The 21,333-nt window shown below is 56.9% G+C and overlaps 1 protein-coding gene across 10 annotated transcripts in view; it reads right to left on the bottom strand.

Moving 5' to 3' along the window:
* Window positions 1–2,147: 2,147 nt before the first annotated feature.
* The window catches only part of LOC117649197 (caskin-2), a 102,012-nt gene continuing 82,826 nt past the window's right edge, over window positions 2,148–21,333 (bottom strand). Inside the window, exons 1-14 of one of the 10 annotated variants that reach the window (XM_034391711.1) lie at window positions 18,942–18,970; window positions 13,732–13,801; window positions 9,485–9,631; window positions 8,202–8,386; window positions 7,761–8,048; window positions 7,560–7,670; window positions 7,361–7,462; window positions 7,058–7,273; window positions 5,692–5,901; window positions 4,969–5,088; window positions 4,315–4,878; window positions 4,067–4,184; window positions 3,927–3,972; window positions 2,148–3,831 (exon numbers count right to left, since the gene is read on the bottom strand). In XM_034391711.1, coding sequence (XP_034247602.1) covers window positions 3,705–3,831; window positions 3,927–3,972; window positions 4,067–4,184; window positions 4,315–4,878; window positions 4,969–5,088; window positions 5,692–5,901; window positions 7,058–7,273; window positions 7,361–7,462; window positions 7,560–7,670; window positions 7,761–8,048; window positions 8,202–8,386; window positions 9,485–9,623 — 2,226 coding nt within the window. In that variant the 5' untranslated portion in view covers window positions 9,624–9,631; window positions 13,732–13,801; window positions 18,942–18,970 and the 3' untranslated portion in view covers window positions 2,148–3,704. Of the gene's footprint in view, window positions 3,832–3,926; window positions 3,973–4,066; window positions 4,185–4,314; window positions 4,879–4,968; window positions 5,089–5,691; window positions 5,902–7,057; window positions 7,274–7,360; window positions 7,463–7,559; window positions 7,671–7,760; window positions 8,049–8,201; window positions 8,387–8,523; window positions 8,700–9,484; window positions 9,632–13,731; window positions 13,802–13,946; window positions 14,062–14,369; window positions 14,414–18,941; window positions 18,971–20,247; window positions 20,352–21,333 lie in introns of those variants that run through there. The other 9 variants (XM_034391708.1, XM_034391705.1, XM_034391707.1 and 6 more) reach the window with 9 other exon arrangements.

Genomic DNA, 21,333 nt, shown 5'->3' with positions numbered 1-21,333 from the left:
TCATGCTCGTTGTTCCTCTTATCCTAGCTAACCCATCGAAAAGTCACCACGGAAATCATAAACTCAATTGAAATTTCATTGACACGACGCTCAGTAATTATCAAAACAGAAGGGTCACTTGCAAGGGATCGTGGAGAGCGCTCACAACCGAACGATTCTGAAAAGTCATCTCGAACAACCAACCGCGCCCTCGTCTCAGACTTCTCGGAGACGACTTGTTCATGACGCAGCCCTAGCCTAGCGTGAGCAGCGCGAGCGAGTCCCGAAAATCCGTGCGACCACGGTGTGACCGATGGCACGGGCGGCCCTTTATTTTGTAATTTGCAATCGCTCAATGAAATTTGTGAAATTATTGACCTGAGAACAATATACTTATGATAACCAGCCATTTTAGCGTCCCAAACCGGCAGTCGTGGGTTCGATACACTCCACATTATCCTCATTTTCCTCCGCTGTCTTCACCACGTGCAGCACGTGCTCGCTGCTGTCATGTTGCTGCCGACTTCGACTGGGCGCTGACGGCCGGACTCCACCGGGTTCAAACGATTGGCGGGAAGAATGACCAGTGTTGCCACGAACGCACACGAAAAGTCCCACCATTGGTGCGCCGGCGTCCAAAGCGGATGGTCTCCCTCGATCAGACTCTAAGCCACCTCTTAGCTCTGTAAAAGAGAAGTTGCCCAGCCAAAGAGCCTGCAGGTGCATTTTCCTTTCGACGCCAACAATGAGCAGCCAGCACGGCCAGCACACTCGGCATCTTTCTTCCCGCGTATCTGGCAACACTGCTGCGCTGTCGCTACAGTGCTGCCACCACAAGGCAATCCATCGGCCTCTGTTCTCGGGACCTAGAGCCTAAAAGCTTTCGTCGGAAATCATTGAACGAGGAAATAATGATCAAGAACTGTTAGAGAGGTTCAAGAAAAAACTCAGAAGTGGTCTTCAGTTTTCTTTTGAGTGTAAACATTAACGCTTTTTTTGTTTCAGTTTGGCCCAGGGTGCCCCGGGTTTGGTTCGGGGTGCCCCTGGTGCTCCTTATCAGCATTATTTCTAGTGTTTTCTGCACCTGCCGAGGCACCTGTGGATGTTGACTGGAACTTGAGTCTCTGAATGAAATCATCTAAATAACGGAATTGTTTCTTCGCCGTCTAGCACTAAAAAAAAAAAGAAAGGACGTAAATTAACTAGTGAACGTAAGTGAGATTTGCTCAGGGTGTTTCATGCGTTTTGTTGGTGGTAGTTGTGCATCGTTTGCTTGCATTGCATCTTGACTTATTTTTTTTAGGTATGGTTTGCTAGCCAGAATGGATGAAAAAATCATGTGGGATTTATGTGAATTGGGGCCCGAGGGCCCTATGGCTATGGCTCTCCCATCGACCCTCCCTGAAGACTTCTGGACCGATGAGGTATACCTACTTCAGATAGGTTATCTGCCAAGAAAGGTTTCCTCAGAATCATTAAAAATTGCATTTTTCCACAGGATTTCATTGAGTTGACGCATGACGGCCCTCATTTGATGCAAGAGATGTGTCAAACTGAAGAGTGCCCAGCACCAAAAGATAAGCAGGAAGCCTCAGGAAATGTCAAAGTTCTAAGTTGTCGGTGGGGAATACATACTGTGATAAATGTCACAAGCCTTTCCGACAGATGAAAAAACATATGCTTTCTCATACGGGGAGAAACCCTTCTCATGTAAAGAATGTGGTTGGTCCTTTTCTCAGAAAAGTAATTTAAATCGGCATGTGAAAAGTAAGCATGATGATAGTTTTGAAACTTGCAAGCACTGTGAGAAGCAATTTAAAAGGAAGGACAAGCTAAAGGGCCATACCCGCAAAGCCCATCCAGACAAAACAGAAAATAACCCCGCTGCATGAAGTTACTTATTGCCAATTGTGTATGGTAAATTATGTGTGGAAATTCTAGTGCTGCCTAATTGATTAAGGCAATACTTTATTTTACGACTGTATTTTATGCAACTCAATGTGATGAAAGCTTTATTGCTAGTATATAATGTATAATCATATATGATTATTATGTTTCCACAATTTTTTCTTTATATTTTATTATTGATTGAGTGCAGTATTGCTAGTATTGTGATGGAAATGTTAGAAAATTTTAACATAGAGGGTTTTTTAAGGAATGATGAGTAATACTAAGGCAAGACTGTTTTTAATTAAATTCTGCTTTATCTACAAATACAATGGTTTTACTCAATACTTTCTTTAACAACCTACAACTACAGTGTTACTGTTAATCTTTGCAACATTTTATACCTTTTTAAACAAATCTACACCAGTCTTCTTAATATCTCATGTAAACAAATGGTTACATACAGATAACTGCTGCGTAGCATAAACGCAATTTCTACAATATTCAACACAATGAAGAGAAGCACATGTTTTGATACAGTGCCATGTACACAATTTATACATTTTAAAATTACATAACTTCGGATTAAAGTTTCCTTCCAAGTAGCAGCAGATATGTAGCCCACCTACTTCAGAAATAACCCAAAAGAATGGAAAAAGAATGCTGTGATTAGTATTCACATTTTGTACTGAAACCTACATAAAAATATGGTGAAGCTTCAATGCCAAATATGTGCTGAGTTTGATGCACACACTACTAAGAGAACATATAATCTCCATGCATAAGAAGGTTTTGTGCTCAAATTACATCCGGGACAAACATCAACTTGTATTCACAAAAAGTGTCTACCACAACCATGTGGTTTCCTCTATCTTTTTCAGACATTGCACATAGCATCACAGACTCGATATGTGGGCGTAGTTTCAAATATAATGCCAGTGTTAGTGTGCCATAGAAAAAAAATTTCAAAAAACTGGAAGAAAGACAAGAGCAAACTGTCACATTAAAAGCAGTTTCTCTGCTTTCAAACAAATTCAAATGAGTTTCAGTCATTAGTCAATAACCAACAGTTGTTAATTAGTAATGCTGATTCTCCAAACATATTACTTAGTGTCTCAATTCAAAATATTGTGACACAGCTACATATTGCCACAGTTGGTAATTAAATTATCTCAATAGTGCACCAGTATGGATTTTGTAAAGATTATCAACATCAACTCATGAAAGCAGGATCTCTCGCTCTCCTTCTCAAGGCAATGAAAATCTGAATAACAAGATTTCAACAAAAAGAAGTAGGGCACCTGCTTCTGCTATAAGAACTCAGCTACTTCTTCTTTACATTGTATAAAAAAGAAAAGCTTATGATAAATATAACAATACAATAGTAATGACTGGTTTGTTTCTCATTAATAATAATAATGACTCAAATGCTTTGTTCCTCCAATTAAACAGTCCAGGCTAAGAAGCACTTAAGTCAAAGCAAACTTGTGTAATGGCACAATCAGCACAGTTTACCTTGCGGCACAAGCTCATGGCACTTGATCAGTATCAGGTACTATAAACTAATAAACCAGCAAATTAAAGTGAATGTTCCACAACAAAAATGATTAAAGAACATAAAAACAAAAGATATACAAGCACTTAAGACCAATGGCCACATAAAATGCAATTGGGGAAAATCACAGGGACAGACAACTTTGATCACAGATATTTGAGTCATCATAGACTCTTAGCACTTCTGATCAGTGCTTAAAAAACAAAAGACAATAAAAATATATTAACAATGATAGAATGACTGGAAACTGCCAGGCATAGATCACAGATCTCTTCATTTAAAACTAATCGTTGTTAAGACCTTGCCGCTTTTCTTCTTCTAGCATGGCGTCCAGTTCATCTGTTAAGTTTGCTAACATATTTCCAATATCGTTGAGCACATCTGAGGGCTCCTGTGGACCATCCTTCTTCCTGAAATACAGAAAAAAACCCATTAAAACAAGCTGTTTATGAGTGCTTTATTTCTAAAAACTCTGCCGAGTTGCTTTTTTTTAAATAGTACATACATGTCAATCATAGAAGGCCTGTGTTGTGTTGTCTGCTTGTGTGAACCTGAAATAAAACGAACAAAATTAGGAAATATAAGTTACACCCCGTAAAGGAACATCAAGCATGAGTATGGTAAAGTATGGTATGTTATTCTTACCTCCTTCTTTGCTGTCGAGGCTTGACAATGCTGGATGTGGCCGGTTTGCTCTTTGCTTGATGGTTCCGGCATTCTCATTGGCAAAGGGTAGTGAATCAGACTCCGTGCTTGAACTTGACTAAAAATGAAAAGGAAACAAAGTGTTAACTTAATGTGCTGTGGGAATAATAATTTCACCCTTTGTTAGGAGGGTGGGGCTAGGAGGCCAGGAGGACTAGGAGGGGCAGGCCGCAGGCCGCTAGCCTCACCTTGAAGCTAGCGTCGGAGCCCGTCCGGCCGGGCTGCTTGGCCAGGCTGGCGATCAGCATCTCCTCCTGCGCGCTGCTGCCCCAGGAAGGCTGCCGCGGCCCGGAGGCGGACGGCGGCGTGGACGGGGCCGGCGGCGGCGGCAAGGGCAGGTCGTCGAAGCTGTCCTGCGAGGGGCTGGGCCTGCAGGGGCTGGGGTAGGCCGGCAGCGGGTGGTGCAGCTCCACCGTGGTGGTGATGAGCCTGCCGCTGGTACCCAGGGCCACGCCGTCCACGCTGTCGCTCGAGTCGCTGAGGTCGCACCGGCCGCCGGACGACGACTGCCGCTTGGGCGGCGAGGGCGGCCGCTTGCGGGGGCTGTCCCACTCGCGGGCCAGCAGGGTGGTCTGGCTGGCGAAGGACGACGACGACAAGGACGACGTGTTGGCCGTCACCTTGGCGACGGGGCGCGGCCTGCCTGGGCCCCGCGGCCTGGGCAGCGTGCCGCCACCCTCGTGCAGCGCCATGCTGGCCAGCTCGTTGGTGGGCGTCAGGTCACCGTCGTCGTAGCTCCGCCTCCAGCCGGGCTGAGGGAAAGAGAGAGCCACACAGGTGAGACGAGACGAATGTTGCAAGCTTAACACCCGTTCCTCCCCTCCAACAAGAACTGTCCTTACCACGGCTGGCTGAGCGTGTTGATAATAAAACGTCTGGGTGTTTTCTGGACTGAACGTGTGATGGGTAACTTCACTGCCATCTTCTAAGCTTTCCAAAGACTTTCCTCTGCCTCCTCGAATCTGTAAAAAAAAAAGAAAAAGAATATTATGGATGAAGCATTTAAAAACAAATGCAAGAGTACTCTTAGTGAAAATCGAACTACTGCTTAACTATCTAAAACCTAAATTAATATTTGTTTAAAAGTTTAAAAATAAGTTCTTGTTCAGAATTTAATCACCTACAAATGAGAACTGAATTAAATCGTAGAATACTAATTATGGTAATATTCAGCAAAAGATAAAGAGTTGTGCAAATTTAAAGGGAGAAGTAAAAAGAACAAGTAGTGACAAGAACAGGGACAAGAAAAAGCTACAAGCATCGTCATAAAAGGCTGTTGATGAGCAATACTGTAACCAACTGCTTGTAATTTCAATTAAAAAAAGATTTCCTTGCCATGCCCACAGTGCAGCAAACAACATGCACAAGACACCAACACAGCCAAAAAATTATAAATGTGCACAAAAAATCATTTCAACCAACAATTCCAAAAAAGATTGCATGATTTGGAGGAGATGGAAATTAAAACATCACATCCTTGCCCTTGGATCAGGTAAACAAAATATAAAACTGAAAAATAATTTCTAAGACAAACACATGGAAGTCACTTGACTTCACTTCACTACCTTGATGGGGACAAACTCGGGAGAGGTGGAGTACATCGGCTGGTGCACCGTGAATGCGGAGGCAGGCAGGACCATGTGGTGCTGTTGTCGCATCGGGTCTGTCTCCCAGGGCTGGTGGAAGGTGTGAAACGCCTTGTGCACGAGCGGTAGTGGGGGAAGCGCTTCCTCATCCGGGGAGTTGAGGCTGCTGCCCTCAGTGACAAACACGTCCTAGGAAACCAAAACATAACGTGCTCGCTCTAGTTACGATGATGCCAAACTTCCCACGCAGGAGAAATTTGATCGGTAGGGAAGTAAAACAATAATTAAGTATTGAAACATAAAGGTCCCACTATTATTTTTTTAATTCTGGAGAGAAAAGTAACAAAATGGGAGGGCTCCATAAGAAGTAACTTGGCATTTAAATTGCCACGGGATATTTTGTGGACAAGTCCCGACCTTATGCTATGCCTTTTCCAAAGACCAGAAACAGTAAACAAATAAAAAGGGTTTTGCCTCTATAAGGAATACAACTAGGGGTAAGAAATTGCCTGCCATGTTATCCATTCCAAGCAAAATGCAAAGAAAATGACAGAGCGGAATAGATTAATTTTCAAACATGCCAGGAATGGGCTTATTGGAAAGCACTCGCCACTCGGACTAGAAGTTCTTCAGCAAATGGTCCTTAGCAATAATTTATTCGAAAGAAGTATCAGCAGAAGGTAAAGCACTTGGCAGGAACTACCGGTAAATATTAAAACTTTTCTCATTGACAACATTTATTTTTGTTAAAAGAAACCAAGAGGAGGACAAGAAAAGCAAAATCTTGAAATAGCAATTGTGTTGTGAGTGGAGTTAAACACTGATCTGATAAAATGTGCTAACAGCATAAACATTCTTCTTCAAAACCAAAGCAGTGCTGTGGTGAGACTATTGTAAGGTATGGATTTCTGATAATTGAACTCAACTTCCCAAATATTTAACCTTCTGCAAATTTCTTTTAGTTCTTTTTTTTTTCGAAAACCAAACGCATAAATTTAAGTTTGTGACTGTACAATTGTGAGGAGAATTATAGCTTCTCCCATATTCAAAAAACGATTGCTACAAACAAAATGAAAATTCAATATGAAACATAATTACTACTCAAGAACTAGCTTCAAAAAGGCGAAGACTAGATTTTAAGGTTTGAACTTCTCATGCATTGTAATTAATTGTTCTAGACTCCATACAAGGATGTCATTTTAAAAGAGAAAAATTGAAGTCTAACTCTATTTAGATGGGCACCCTAATAAAACTAACACTATGCATTCTATGAGTAATCAAATGTCTCTCAGAAATGTCAAAGGATTGGGATCTTCATGTGACAAAGCAAAGCAAAAGCACTTACCTGAGGAGGTTGTATGCGCTTTCCAGCTCGCAAGTCTTGCACTCTTCTAATTGCAAGAAGAACTTTCTTTTGATGACCTAACTTCACAATACCAATATCCTCCAAATCTTCCCAGGCAAGTGTTGTGACATTTTCTACAGAGTGGTAACCTTGCCTCTGCAGAGGTATTACATACTCTTCTAATCTCAGTAATCGAAGCCATTCATCTAGAGAACCCTGTTTAATACAAGGAAAGAATTAAAACATAGGAAAAAAAAATACACAGACGGAATAATTGCATCACAATCTAAAACAGTTACGTACAGGAATATAATCTGGAAGGCCATCGTTAATATTTAACTGGGCAATTTCAAATTTTAATTTCTTGCGGTGGTTTGGGTTTTTAATCCCAATTGCTGTCAAATCCTTTGATGAAAAGAAAAAAAACACAAAACATAAGTAAGACTAATATTTGTACCAGCATGAGTGTGTGCTCCATGAAACATCAGAAGGCTCAACGTACCTCTGGGGTCATTCGAGAAATAGTGGGCATATCATATCCAGCCGATATGAACAGATGGTAGTAGTCTTCGAAATGGAGATCTTGCAGCCAAGACAAGACGACCTCACAATCCTGCAACACCGAAATAAATTGTTAATTGTTAAAAGACAGTTTTTTTTTTTACCAATTTAAAAGAAGGTCATTAAAATGTGAGACACTCACGGGCACTCCCTGCTGCAGCAGACGCTCGACGTGCAGGCCTGGGTTGCCGTGCTCCGAGGAGCCCAGCGAGGAGGACGAGATGGAGCAGCGGGGGCTGGAGGACGAGGACAGGGTGGACGACGCCGTGCCCTGGCTCAGCCCCATGCCGCGCACCACGAGGTGGTGGTAGCCGGACGACGACGTCCCCGACGTCCCCGAGGCGCGCCCGCTGTCCAGGCTGGCCGTGCTGTGCCGCGACCCGGAGCCCGACCCGGAGCCCGAGGAGCCGGGGCTGTCCCTTCCGGGGCTCTGCGGAGAGAGAGGCGGAGAGAGGAACATGAATGGAGAGGACTTCCCTTTTGCCGCCACAAGTTGAGGCGGGTCGCGGAAGAAATGGAAGTAATAAAACAAAATGACATTTAAAAAAAAATGAACAAAAGAAAAGAGGCAGTGACAGCTTACCTGCGTCATGTCGATGCCTTGGTCCTCCTGCAGCGACAGCTGGTGGTGGAAGAAGGGCGGCTGCACCTGGCCGGACTTGGCCTGGCCCAGCCCCTGCGGCCCGGGGAAGGTGAAGGCCGGGTACGCCATCTGCCCGGGAGACTTGCCTGCGCCCGCCGCGTACATGTCCGAGTGGTCGCTCACATCTGAAACACGAGGAAAGACTCACATCAGACTCACGGCAACACAGTCACACATCTGTTTGTCTGCTTCTTGTTCTTTTCTTTGGCATTTCGCGTCTTTGTCAGATTGCTAATCAACGGCGACGGCCCCGCGGACTGACCAAACTCGGGCAGAAAGTACGGCCTGATTCCGTCGTCGACGTCGAGGTCGTCGTCGTCGCTCTGCCGGCTGCGCTTGGGCGGCACGCCCGCGCCGCGCGCCCAGGGGAAGGCCCTCTTGAACAAGGAGGACAGCGACATGGTGCCAGCCGGTCTGTGCGGCGCTGTGCGGCCACCGCCAGCCTCGCGAAAACAGTGACGCTACGCGCGCAACCCCGCCGAGCCCCGGGCCCCGGGATCAGAGTTTCAGAGCGCCAGGTGATAGCGGCACTGATAGCGAAGCGAGCCAAGCGCAAGGCCAGTATTACGGGGGGGGGGGGAATCAAATCGAAATCAAATAGAAAAGGCCGTCCGCGAGTGAACCGCGGCGCATCCGCGAAGGGGGCACTGCATCGCGACGCGTGGGCCGTCCCGGCGGCCGCCCCTTGCCGTCGAAAGGCTGCCGCCAGTCCCCAGAGTGCACGCCGTTCCCTTTTATATTCCATTTTTCGGAAACTGTTGGCCGAGATAAGCGCGCGCAGTATGGGCCATACAGCGCCGTGACGCGCGCAAGTACGAGGTACGCACGCAGTACGCAGTACACAAGGCCAACCCCAGCGCCAGCCAGCCAGTGTAGCAGAGCCTCGCCGCGCAGCCCGATCGCATCGCACGATCTGCTCGTAGCGCGGGGCGGGGCGCGGCGGGCGGGGCGGGGCCCTATCGTCCTCAGACACGTTTCTTGCTTCGTTTCGCACACGCGCCACTGTTACGGCCGACACAGCCCCACAGCCCGCGCGGATACGACCCGAACCCGGGCGCACGTTGGGCTGCCTACCCTCACGGCGGTACAGCAGCGTGCCGCGCGCGACCGGCTGCCTACCTGCGCGGCGCGCGGCGCTAGAGCCTCGCGGTTCGCGCCACGATGGCACTCTAGCCTAGAGTGCGCTCGCCGACCGCGGAGACCGCGGGTTGCCGGTGACTTACCTCGCACGATGTCGTTGGGGTCCTCGCTGGAGCAGTAGCCCGCGGAGCCGAACGAGGAGCCGGAGTGCCTGAAGACGCCCGGGACGGCGGGGGGAGCCACCTTCTTGGCTAGCGGCGCGGACTTGGCGGGGCGGCTCATACCGCCCACTGCAACAGAAGGGGAAACAAGAGCAAGACGTTAGGCGCGCGCATTTCATTAAAACTTGACGGAAACAACAACAAATCAGCCGCGGAGCGTCACTGGCATTAAAAACAAAAACAAGAGGTGCGTCTCGCCGCCGCGCTGCGCTCCCCGTGCAGCGGCCGCGGCGTCGCGGACACGGCCCTGCCAGACTGCCTGGCTGCTCGCCTGGCTGCCAGCCCCGCCAGCCCCGCCAGGCCCGGCAGGCCGAACGATAAGGTGGAAAAAGCAATTAACGGCATTGCCGAGTTGAAGAACAAACTTTTCCCGGACAAAGATTAATTAGGCGGGCGACGGCGGCAGCAGCAGCCAAGGCGGCAGCCTCAGCCTCATTCCGGAGTGCCGTTCCGTCGCTCTGTCTCTGTCGCACTCGAGAGGCGTCCCGCAGGGGTGCGAGAGAGACAGAGCGACGAATCGACCCTCCGGAATCGCTCGGCTGCACCCGGAAACAGCTGCAAGCCGGAGACCCCCGCAAAGTTGGTCGGCCCGTGTCACTCCCACTACGTACACTAGTACACCGCAGCTACCGCAGCCGGCCGCGGACACAGCCCCCGGCCCCCGGCGGGGCCCCTGGCCGCCCCCGGCGGGGTGGCTGTGGCGGGCCAGCTCTCCAGACCGACTTTTATATAAACTTGTTACACGCCACCCGCCCCCGACCCGCCCCCTGAAAAAATACCGCCCTTCCCCATCCCGGGGGAGAATTGGCTCAGCAGCCCCCGCAGAGCGAGGGAGAGGGAAGGCCTCCCCTGCCCTCTTCCCCTTCCCTCCTTTACCCCCACTCCCCCACTCGGACTCAGGTGAACTATTATCCGCCGTCAGCGTCAGCGGGGCGTCTCAAAATGAAGCGACTGCAGCGCCTAATACTTTACCGAGATTAAGAGCAGCCGAGGGGTGGCGCCAAGCCGCCAAGCCGCCAAGCCACCGCAAAAAATAAATCGATAGAGATGCAACAAAAGCGCGGCCGTTCGCCCTGCCTGGCTGCATGAAGCTGCCCAGCTGAACGACTTTCGATTTTGAAAACGGGCAACGACGGTGGCGAACGAGCGGCGGAACGCCCGTCGCTACTCCACGCGCGAGAGACTCGGCGCCACCCTGCGCGCGGGGTATCGACGGGCCGTTACTCCTCTTGGCGCGGCGCGGCGCGGGCCGGCCGCCCTGGGCCGCCCTCACTCATCGCGCATTTTCACCGGCAGCGCCGCGGCTTGAGGAAATATGCTCCGTTCATTGCGGGGCGGGCCGGGGCTGCAGTGGATCCTCTGGCTCTCCACCGGGGCTCTCCTGTGCCGGCACGTGAAATACGGCCTCCCCTTCCCTTCCCCTCCCCTTCCACGCGGCCTTAGGGGGGCCGTTGGAGGCGAGGGGACGCCGCCGTGGCCGCGGGGGCCGGCGCCGGCATGCCGCGGGGCCTGCATAGGTGGTCGCCGCCCGACGCACTCTTGGGGCGTCCCGTAGGAGTGCGAGAGGGACGTCGGTGGTGTCGCAGCAGCGGCGGACCGCGTTATTGGGCCCCCGGAGGCGGAGGCTGGAGGCCGCCAAGAGGGCCGAGCCGAGGCTGGCCGACGGACGTGCCCCGAAGACGCCTTCACGCCGAGCGACATTTTCTGTCCCCGATAGCGCCGCCTTCGCGCCATGCTTCGAACATACCGCCGTGGAAAAACAATTGACATCCCCCCTCCCTTTATGCTCGTTGAATGCAGGCCGATTCCGAACAGTGCCTCGTCGCTGCGTCGCTGTCTCTCTCGCACCTGCAGGGGACGCCCCGTGAGTGCGACAGAGACAGAGAGATAGAGCGACGCAAGCGTGAGTCCGCAATGAGCCTGCAGGACCTCGTTTCCAGTGCGGCAGCATGGCGGCAGCGCGGCTCGAGCGGAATGAGGAGGCGGCGCGGCGCCGAGTGCAAGGCAGTGTAGGCACGCTCTGTCCTTCTCGCACTCACGTGCCGTAAGGCCGCGAGAGAGATGGAGAGAGAGGGCGAGAGAGCGGCGACGCCCCGCTTGGAGACAGCCTGCAGAGGCGGCGCGGCGGCAGCGTGACCATGCCCCGCCATGCCCCGCCATGCCCCGCCATGCCCCGCCATGCCCCGCCATGCCCCGCCATGCCGTGACGCGGGTCACGCGGCAGAAGGTCGGCCGGCCGCGGCGGCGTCGCGGTCCACTGGCACCACATCTGGCGGCGATTGAAAGAGAGAGAGAGAAACAGGGAGAAGAAGCTCTCAACTTCCGTCCGTGGCGCACGCGCTGCGCGTAAGACGCGCGAGCGTCCACTTCCAGACGCTACGCTGCCAAACGAGCCATCCGATACAAAGTCAGCATCATGAGCAGAGAGAACACGAACGGGCGTGCGACCGGCTAGGCGGCGGCAGCCCAGTGACAATGACGGCCGTTTGCAAGGCACGGCGCCCACACGCGGTCCGCTACCGAGTGTGTGTGTGTGTGTCTGTGTGTGTCCGTGGTCTACTGTGCGATGCTGCTTCGGATATAAAACGAGGATGAGGCGCGGCGGAGCTTTTCGGCTTGAGAAGCAACAGCCAGGCGGGGCGCGGCGTATTGTTGGAAGTCGAACGAGGCCCAGTGGCGCGCGGCGCAGCAGGGCCGCCGTCGTCGCGTCGCGATGCCGTTGGCCGCGCACCTTCAACTCGGCGTGGGCGGAACGCGCGGCGTGGCGTGGCGGGGCGCGGCGCGGCGTCCCGAGCTCTCTGATTTAATCGATGCCCGCGCGCCTGAATATTCAGAGAAAAGCCTTTCCATCAGGCGGCAGTGGCAGCAGCAGCGCGCCGAGGCCTGGCCGAGGCCCTCGCCAAGGCCCTCCGAGGCCCCTTCGGTCCCGGCCAAGCCAGAATTAACGAAAGGGAAAGACGACCTCCCTTCGCCCTGCTCTGCTCTGCCTTGGTTTCTCGGGCGGCAGCCGTGGGTGGGGCACTGTGGCAGTAAGGTAGGGCGAACTACTCGGGAAAAAAATATCGAAAAAAAAGGAGCGCTGGGGCGTGCGCGATGCGCGGCAGAGCCCAAACGGGAAAACGAAACTCGATACAGTACTATGTACACATTTTGCAATTACAGGCGCAGCATGTTACAGGTCGCCGCGGCGGGCCGCCAGGGCCCTATAAGCCTCTGTGTGTGCGCGAGTGTGTTGGTGCGTGCGTGAGAGAGAGGGCGGGAAGTTGAGTGAGTGTGTGTCGGTGTGTTGTATAGGGCACGCTAACGAGTTGGACACTCGCGGCGCCGAGGCTGTGCCGGGCCGGGCCCGCGGTCTAGTCCGCACGGCGGGCGCGGACCACAGATCGCGGCTTGGCCGGCTTGGCATGGCAGAGGGTCGGCGGCCCGGACGGCCCGATTGTGACTTGTGGCCGCCAGAACCACCATTAGCAGTGATTAGCAGGGCAGCGGGGCGGCAGGCTGGTGGAGTGACGAGGAGAAAAGGAAGGCACCGCCCACTCCCCGCCCCGCGACCGCCACGCCACTGGGAAACGATGCGAGATGACCCCGTCAATACGCCGCGTCGGACTCGGTCCGTCCGTAATGATGCGAGGGGTAGCGACGAGTGTTTCCACAAAAGGGCACCTAATTCGATCCGCGCAGTGTCCATGTGTCATGTGTGTGTGTCAGTGTGTGTCGCAGGGCACACGCCAGCCAATCACAGCACCGGGCAAACTGTCACTGCAGCATGAAGGCGCTGTTAGCATGGGAAAGGCAGGGCGCGGCATGGCGGCCAATATCCGAGCAAAACAGACTGCATGACAGCTGTCGCAGTGTCGGACAATGGAAATGGCATGTGTGAGAGCGGCGGACTGACCAGCGCGCGGCGTGTCCCCCCCCCTCTCTTCCCCTCAACTCTTTCAGGCGACACGCCGTGGAGGGACCGTCACGAGCCGCGCCGCGGTCGGCGGGCCAATACCAAAATCAGCATCAACCTAATCTTCCAAACGCCTCCCGAAAAAGGAGTCCAATTCCCATCTCGGTCTTTTAGCCTTTCGCTTTTTATGGCAGTCACAAATTGCGTCACAACGCTCTGAGGGGCGTTTTTGAGCAGCTTGTGCGATGCACTGGTACACTCGGTACCAACTCACCCACCGCCCAGGCAACGGTACCACGGCGCCAAGGAGTCCGCGGCAACGCAGCAGTGCCGCAGATACTCACCTGCAACAAACAGGAAAGAAAAGAGGTTAGACTCGCTGTCGAACAAAGCTTAGGCACAAGGCGCGGAGGTGCATGGTGGCCCGAGTGCCAATCAACACACGGCCAAAAATAATAAAAACACTTCCGAGACAAAATCAGCTCCAACAGTTCAAAATGATCGTCCGAACGTGACCGTGAGGCAAAAAGTGGGGAAAACACGCCAAGAAGCACACACGCACGTCTGGCTGCGCTGCCAGGCGCCGCATTGGCTCGACGGCGGCGAGGCGATTGGCGGACAGGCGGTCGTGATTCCCACTGCCCCGCAGTCCTTTTCGTCGCTCTGTCTCCCTCGCACCTGAACGGGAAGCCCCATGAGTGCGAGAGAGACAGAGCGACGAAACCGACTCTGCTGCCCGCCTCGCGTGCGATGCGAACGCTATGCCGTCAGCGCGGTGCATGCAACAATGCAGCGACGGAAGACAGAAAAAACTGCCCTCGGAGGCAAATCAAGAATAACAGCAGCAGCGGGATTGGGATTCGTTTTCAAATTAGCAGGACAGTGTCGGCCGGCATTACGGCAGTGCGTTACAGTGTGCGTCACCGCTAAGGCGGCCGCCATTGCCTTGCCGCCGATCTTTGCCGCCAATTTGCGGCACGTATTTACACCTCCACTGCACTGCAAGCGGCGCGCTCGGCCGCGCCAAATCCGAGACGAGCGCCGCCGTCGATTGCGTGAAATCGGTGCCAGCAGGCTGCTGCCGAGCGGCGTCGCTCTGTCTCTCTCGCACCTGTGCGGAACGCTCGGCGCGCCCCGCGAGTGCGAGAGAGACGGAGAAGCCCGCCGCAGCGCGGCTCGGCCGCCGGCGGAAACCCTGGTCGCTCCGCGACGCCCCCCTAGCTTGGCCGCGGGTTGGCCGCGGTCGCGCCTCGCGAGTGGGAAGCCATCCGCGTGGGCCCCGCCGGCTCCGGGCCGCGGCTGCAGGCTCCGGCCGCTCCGGCAGACGCGTGGGCAGTGGGGCGGCGCGGCGGTGGCGCCAGCACGCCAGCAACGCCGGCGGGGCGATAGTGCCAAGACTGATTCCGAGAGTAGTTTTCGTCGCTTTGTCTCTCTCGCAACGCCCTATGAGTGCGAGAGAGACAGGGCGACGAAAGCGACTCCCGGAATCAGCCTGCCGCGCCTAGACCAGATCGGGGGGTGCATTGCACGGGGACCGCGGCGACGCCCGGGCCGGCCGGCCGGCAAGCTTGCCGCCGCACTCGGAAAATAAATGTCCCTCCAGTTTCCTGCTCCAGTCGGCCTCGAGTCCTGGAGTCCTGGAGGAGTGGCCGGCTGCGTCCTGATTGCTCCTGACGGATTGGCCCGTCTCCAGACATTCGACACCTGATCACTTGATCAGCGACCGGGCCGGGCCCTCCCCGGCAGGAAGGGCTCGCCTGGCCGTGCTCGTTACAGCGAGGCGCCCCGCCCCGCCTCGCCCAGCCCATCTCCGCGCGGGAACGCTACAGAATAGTTAACGAGTTACAGAAGTTCCCAAGCTGATCAATAAAACAGGGACCCAATTCATCACCGATACGGCGGGGATCCTCGTCTCGTTACGGACCCTGCCCGAGTCCACGGCCAGCTCGGCCGGCACGGGCCGGCACGGCACGGCGTCGCGGACCGCGGGGGCGGCCCTCCGCCTCTCCTGGGGGTGCGAGAGAAACAGAGCGACTGTTGGAATTCGGCGACGACACGTGTGCTGCCGCGCGGGGACTGTACGGCACGCCTCCTGGACGCTTGGACCAACTTTCTTCTTCTTATGGTTCCGTTCCGTTCGGATCGTGCCTCTGCGCTGGACGTGCTCATCCGGCGGCCCGCGACCAGCCGACAGTGTGCTGTACCCAGTGTGCCAGTCGGTACCAGTGTACACCCTGCACTCCTGCAGGCAGGCCGGCACGAGGCCCCTGCCTCCACGTGCCAGCGCAGAATGCCTTTGCCGCCGGTCATCCGAAGGGTTGGATTAGACGATTGAAACCAACATTTATTTGTTTTTTGGTCGTGGCGTCCCTGAAGGAAGGCCGGCCGACCGTCCCCCGCCCCCTTTTGCCGCGCCGCCTCTCTTTCACTTTCTTTGAGGCCGTTCCGACTTCTTGGTTCCGACGCGGCTCGGCTTCACGGCGCGCCAGCGCGCGCCAGGAATTCGGGGCTCACGGTTGTTTTCGTCGCTCCTCTCTCGCACCTACACGGGGCGCCCCATGAGTGCGAGAGAGACACAGCGACAGAAGCTAGTCTCGGAAGCAGTCAGCCTCGCCGCTCTAGTGGCTAGGGGAGAACAAGGGCCGGCGAAAACGAAAAGGAGGAAGGCGGAGACCTTGCACCTCTGCGACGACGACGGCGGCGGCGGCGTCCAAGGCGGCGTCCACACCTCGGAGGCCGTAAAGGCCGTCAATGGACCTCATCTCCCCGTCGGCCGCGTCGCCGCGTCGGCCTCAACGAGACGCTGGCATAAATCAGACGCAAGCGCGCTGCTCCGAATCCAATTTGTAAACTGACAAATTCCCTGGTTGTTCGTAGCCGGCTGCACGCCGCGCCGGTGTGGGCCGCCCGGTCCTGTTCTGCAGCACGTGCCGCCAGCGCGAGGGCCGCCGGTCCGCGCCCCGGCCGAGTTTGGAGCGCAGCCAAGCCCACTGATCGGCGGCCTCCCTTCTGGGCGGCCGCCGTGCCATCGGCCCCATCGGCCCCATCGGCCGTCGGGCAGGCGTCCACATCACTGCGAATCGCGGATCCGCCGCGCTAATAGGAGCCATCACGCCACGCCGCGGGCCCCGCACCAGGAAAGCCTCCACGCACACACTCTCAAAAAGCACACACACGCACACGTCGCCGCCAAAGTGCTGCAGCAGGCACTCGGGGCGGAACGGCGCGGAGCGCGACGGGACACGTGGGGGATGGCGATGGCGGGGCGATGGCGGGGCGATGGCGAGGCGATGCAGGCTTCCTGAACGCGTACGTCTCGCGGGGATGTCGCGCCGTCGTCGCCGCGTCGTTATTTATGGACTCGACGATGGAGAGGAAGTGCGAAGGCGGCGGCACCGGCGCGACCGGCACACGCTGGTCGCGAGCACGGCCGCCGCGCCGCCGCCCCGCGCAGGTACCGCGACCACGACGACGACGGCATGTCGGTGTGGTACATGAAAAGCGGTGAACTTCCCCCGCCGGCAAACGCCTGTCAAAGTGGAGGTCGAGCGGGGCGGGGCCCACTAGGGGCGCGGCGGTAGACCGCGTCCGAGGCCCCGCCGTCGGCGAGGTGCTCGTGGTGGACGCGGCGGCCGAGACCACGGCAGCGAGGACTCGACAACCCCAAGCTCGTGCGGGTGGGGTGATGGCTCAGTCCGCGTAGTCTGCCTGCTCAGCCGGCTTGGCGCGGCCACCATATGGCCGTGTATGAACCGGGCTCGGCTCGGGCCACATCCTCCGCTCCGCCGCGCTCCGCCGTCATCGCGGACAAACTGTCACACTTTCTGCAGCCGTATGGCGGGGTAGTAATGAGTGTGTGAGCGACGACGGGCAGAGGATTGAAAAGAGATTCCCCCTCCCCCCTTCTCCCCTGACACCAATACATACACAAGCAGCCCTTTTCCGGCCCGTATCCGCACTCTAACGGGCCCGCAGTGACTGCGTGTGAACAGACGAGGTGCGTTATGGCGTGAGCGTGTGGGTGTGCCTGTGTGTGTGAGAGTGTCAACCTAACCCAGTAGTGCCCCTGCCTCCCCTTCCCCCAAGGCTCAATCAAAGTCAGCTCAGCACCTGCTGCCCATCCATCCCCACTAAGAAACACACACATGCGTGCACACACAAACACTCACACACACACACCTTTCCCCTCCAAAATGGACCACGCCGCCCGCTCCAATGACGGTGTAGGGGTTGAGAATTAACGCAGGGGCGCGATGGCGGAGGCGAAGGCGGCGGCAACGGAGGGCAGAGGGAGACGCAGAGAGAGAGAAAGAAGAGAAAAAAAGAGAGACAGGAAGGGGAGACGCTACGCCCCGCCACGCCCCGCCACTCCGCCGCAGCCTCGGCTCGCCACAGCCTTTCTTCCGAACAGTAAATAAATCACCTCTCGTTTGGGAAACGGAGAGGGGGAGGGGGACAGCGCGGAAAACAAGACGAGAGAGAAAATCCCGGCGAAACCGAGAAATATAAAGTCGCAGAAACAAGGGGAACGGAAAGGCTAAACAGCGCGGGGTCGCGGTGGGAACCCTCCTCTCCTCCTCGGCGAAGTCGCGCGCTACGCGCCGCGCGGTCCGCGGAGCGAATTCGGTTTGGAATCGCCTCGCCAAGTCGAGAGCCCTTCCCTTTCCACTTGGCGGCACGACGAAGTAGCAAGCGGGGACCACGCCCCGGCAGGCAAACAAGGACCGCCTGGTAATTTCACAAAGTCGGACGGGATAACGTTTAAGAAAGCTTGCTTCTAACAGTTGAGGCCAAAGCAAACCTTTCACGGAGTCTAGCTGCCCTCCCCGCCCCTCCCCGCCGCCGTCCCCATGCATGTACATTGTACAAACAAACGCTGTGCGCCTAAGCAAACAGCCGGTACATCCCACATGGCCCGGCCGGCCCGGCGCAAGGCACGGCGCGGCACGGCGCGGCTGCCACGGCCATGGAGTCATGCCACGCCCCGCCGCCCCGCTGGCCTGCACCACGGGGCTCATGGGGCTTTAGGGAGCGCGGCCATAACACCTTCCACCCGTGGCCGTTGGCCGTCTGCCGTCACGGGACCGTTCCAAAGGGGCCGTCTTTAAAACAACCGAGCCATTTCCGACCACATTCAGGGCCCCGTATAGCACGGCATAAATCGTGCGCGACGTGGAGGAAGCCTGCGGAGTGCACACTCCTTCCAGGTCCTCTCGGCTCCTCTCAGGTCCTTTCAGGATCATCGAGGTTATCTAAGCGAGCGGAGGCTACCTCTCATAGGAACGATGTTCAATGTCGTAGGCCTCGCGGGCCGCCTCAACGCGATGCTAACGAAAACAACCGCTTTTCTACACCCCGAGCATGACACGTGTAGCACACCCACACACTGACGCTCTCTCCCCGACTCACACACGCGCACTAAGCCTGCCTTTGTTGCCATGTATAAGATCGCAGCTGTTAAATATGTACAGCCAGGAAAGGTACCTCAGGTATGCCCCCACTCGTGGGACCCATTCGGCCCCGCCGCGCCCCGCCGCGCCCCGCCACGCCCCGCCACGCCCCGCCGCGCCCCGCCCCGCCACGCCCCGCCCGGCCTCCAGATTTGAATAGCCTCCCTCGGGTGGTCCAGCGTTGCGCCGCGCTGCCCGCCGGCTATCCCCTAATTCAGTATTACAGCGTGTTCCTCGACACGGAACCCGAACCAGCAGTCGTTTTCGTCGCTGTCTCTCTCGCACTCATGGGGGGTACCGCATAGGTGCGAGAGAGACAGAGCGACGAAAACGACTCTCGGAATCAGTCCACTGGGCGGAGCGGCCAGCCTCTTCCTCTCGCCCCGCGCGTTTTTAAATAGAGCTACACTTCCAGTGCGTCCGCGGGCCGCTCGCGGCGCTGCCCATAACGCCCCATCGCAGTGAGGGCCCGTCTCGTGCGAGGGAGGAAATCTATTAGAAAATGGCAGATGGCAAGCAGGGCCCGGCCCGGCCCGCCCGGCCTGCGCGCGTGAGCAGTGTTTGCGCCGTTTACCGAACGGAGGGTCCGGCCCTGCGGCCCCACGGCCCTACACGAGGCCCTACATCATGCCCTGGCGCCCTCGCTCGGCCCCGCCGGACCGGGGTCCAGCAACTCCAGCACGAGGCTCCTCTTCGCCTCCTCCAGCGCCGAGTCACCACGGCAACGCACTTCGTTTCACGTGCGTCGCGCTGTCACTGTCGCTGCATTCGTCCGGGCGCGGCGGTTCCCACACAGTGCTTCACACGTTTTGGCCGTGGAGGGCGTGGCGCGGCGTGGCGCGGCTCTGGCGACGAAAGGGTTGGATAGGAAGTCGGTTAGGGTTAGGGAGCCAACAAGACAGTCCCACGCATGCACGTCGGCCTCAGCCCGGGCCCCGGCGGCCCCGCCAGCGCCGGCACGACTAGGCCAGGACATGTGGCGCATGCTGAGTGATCCCCCCACCCACTGCATCCGACTCCTGCTTCTGATCATGGGATCAACGGGTAGCGGCCACGGCGGCCCTGGCGGCCCTGGCGGCCCATGGAGTGATGCGTGTGCATGCGCGGCATGCGGGAGCGCCGCGCCAGGCCTTCCGCCGCCGTCTGGTTCTAGTTGGCCTGCGCCAGCGGCCGCCAGTCAGTTCGTTAGGGCGTTAGGGCGTTCGTTACGGATGCAGCAGGTTAGGCTGGCGCGTCCCGCGCGTCCCGCCGCGTCCAGTCCGCCGGGTTAGTGATTAGCGGCGGCCGGCCAAGTGTTAGAGGCCGCCGTCCCGTTGGCACCGCGCACCGCACCGACTTACATTGCAGCAGGTTCTTCCAGCTGCCGGACAGCGCCTTGAGGCAGCGCTGCAGTCCGCGCGGCTCGGCGGGCTCGGGGACGCCGTTGGAGGCCGCGGCCTCGAACATGGCCAGGTTGCCCTCGGAGCGCGTGCGGCGCAGGCCGACGCGGCCCACCTGGCCCGCGCGCGGCGAGGCGCTGCGGCAGGCCAAGGTGCCTCCGGAGCCGAGCGACGGCTGCCGCTGCAGAGTCTGCAGGCCGCGGTGCCGGTGCGTCGGCGGCGTGCCCGGCTTGGGAGGCAGCAGCAGCGGCGGCGGCGGCGACGGCGGCGTCAGTAGCGCGTCAGTTGTAAGCGACAGCGTGCGCGCGTGCTTGCGGCACCGCCGTCGCCCCAGCGGCGTCGTCGGCGAGGCCGAGGGCCAGGACGGCGACGTGGAGGGCGGCGTCGGCGGCGACGGCGAATGCTGCTGCGCCCACAGCTGCGGTTTGAGGGACGCGGGCGGCGGCGGTGGCGGGGCGTGCTGCTGGACCAGCTTGGGCATCTGCAGCGACAGCGCGGGTACGCGCAGCGGCTGCACCGCGGCAGGCATGGGCGGCGGTGGCGGCGGCGGCAGGGATTGCTTCTTGCCGTGTTTGTGCACGGGCTGGTCGTCCTGGTCATCGCGGAAGCTCTTGTACGTCGAGGAGGACATGTTGTTGTTGCTGTCCTGCAGCTGCTGCTGGTGTTGCTTGGCCAGCTGCTGCTGCAGCTGCAGGTGCTGTCTGCGTTGCCGCCGCCCCGCCAGCCCGCCGGCCACCGCGGCGGCCAGCCCGGGCCTCTTGTTGGGGGGCAGCGGGGGCGGCCCGAAGCACGTCGCCATCGTGATGGTCACGAGGCCCGGTTGCCGGTTCACACTGCGGGAAAGGGGCACTTTGAGCACGTCCTCTGCCCTGCGGCGTGCCCTGCGGCAGCACACTGTGGCCGTGCCGCGCTGCCGCCGAGCCGCCGGACAGAGGGCAGAGGGTGTCCCCAACGGCCCGCCCGGCTCCTAATCTCAAACGAGCAATCCGCGACGCGTCCCACCACCAGTCCGGAATGCGGCCGGAGCTGGAGCCGAGGCTGGGGCCG

Source organism: Thrips palmi, unplaced genomic scaffold, assembly GCF_012932325.1.
Source record: "Thrips palmi isolate BJ-2018 unplaced genomic scaffold, TpBJ-2018v1 HiC_scaffold_4, whole genome shotgun sequence".
Lineage (NCBI taxonomy): Eukaryota > Metazoa > Arthropoda > Insecta > Thysanoptera > Thripidae > Thrips > Thrips palmi.
This window is presented reverse-complemented; position numbering and strand designations above follow the sequence as displayed.